The sequence below is a fragment of the Volvox carteri genome (assembly GCF_000143455.1).
Source record: "Volvox carteri f. nagariensis unplaced genomic scaffold VOLCAscaffold_106, whole genome shotgun sequence".
Classification (NCBI taxonomy): Eukaryota; Viridiplantae; Chlorophyta; class Chlorophyceae; order Chlamydomonadales; family Volvocaceae; genus Volvox; species Volvox carteri.
In genome coordinates, this window is record NW_003307649.1 from 265394 (window position 1) to 266486 (window position 1093).

Here is a 1093-nt window from a genome sequence, read left to right on the forward strand (position 1 = left end):
AAATTTGTGTTGGTTTCATGTCAGGGTTACAAATAGGCTGGTTGGGTGCTCACCAAGAATGCATGGTTTTGCGACATCGTGTTAATTGTGTGCTTCAGTATAGCAACCTGTCCATTTTTACTCCACTAAGCCTATATGTCTATAACTAACTGACTGACACATGTCCCGCTGCTGTTGCAGTCAACCACCTTGGACATGGTGAAGCAGTGGGCGACAGATGTGGGCGGTGGAGATTGCAACAGCCATGATGACAGCAAAGGCCACTTCAAAGCGCAGCCGTTCTGGACCTGATGTCGTCTTGACTGAAGCGGATCATGGAAACAAAGGCGAAGGGGAAGGGGGGCAAGAAACGACGGTGGTAATGGATGCACGTTTATTTTGGGGTGGATGCACATGCAATGTGATGGACAGCTGCATTGTCTTCTTTTGTGGAGGTGCCTTTTCTTAGGGCTGAAGGCACGTTCGTATCACATGGTGGACAGGGTCTTGAGACGGCTTGGCTTATAAGCAAATCCGTATTAAGACACTGTTCATCATGTGATAAGAACACGCCTTCCTAGATAGGATTGGAGGCGTGTCCATATGGCGCGATGGACATTATGAAAAAGCTTAATTTTGGACTGAAAGGGGCCTTCATATCACGTGATATACAACTTTCATTTTATGGAGACGCCTTCTTTTTGGACTGAAAGGGGCCTTCATATCACGTGATATACAACTTTCATTTTATTGAGACGGCTTCTTTTTGGACTGAAAGGGGCCTTCATATCACGTGATGGACATGGGCTCGTTTTATGGAGACCACCTTCATTTTGGACAGAAGGGGTATTCAAAGCGTAAGGGACATTCATTCTGAGCTACCTTCATTATGTAACGAAGTGGTCCTCATTCTAAATTGAATCATGGCCCTCGATTTGGTGTGGAATGAAGGGTACCTTCATGAAGGTATGAAGGGTCTTCATTAAGGTATGAAATGAGTGTGAATCGCATATAGAATGAAGGCTCCAGGTTCCCAGAGTGTTGTGAGTGAGGAGGTGATGGATGAGGTGAGGGCACGGAAGGATTTGCAGCCCTCGGCGGCTCGGGAAGAGCT

General features: G+C 46.5%; 1 protein-coding gene across 1 annotated transcript in view; it reads left to right on the forward strand.

Annotated features, from left to right (window-relative positions):
• The window catches only part of VOLCADRAFT_108335 (uncharacterized protein), a gene marked incomplete at its 5' end in the record, with an annotated part of 9787 nt that extends 8903 nt beyond the window's left edge, over positions 1 to 884 (forward strand). The window contains 2 exons of the mRNA XM_002958768.1: positions 181 to 400; positions 538 to 884. Of these exons, the coding sequence (XP_002958814.1) occupies positions 181 to 291 (111 nt within the window). The 3' untranslated portion in view covers positions 292 to 400; positions 538 to 884. The remainder of the gene's footprint in view (positions 1 to 180; positions 401 to 537) is intronic.
• Between the last annotated feature and the right edge of the window lie 209 nt (positions 885 to 1093).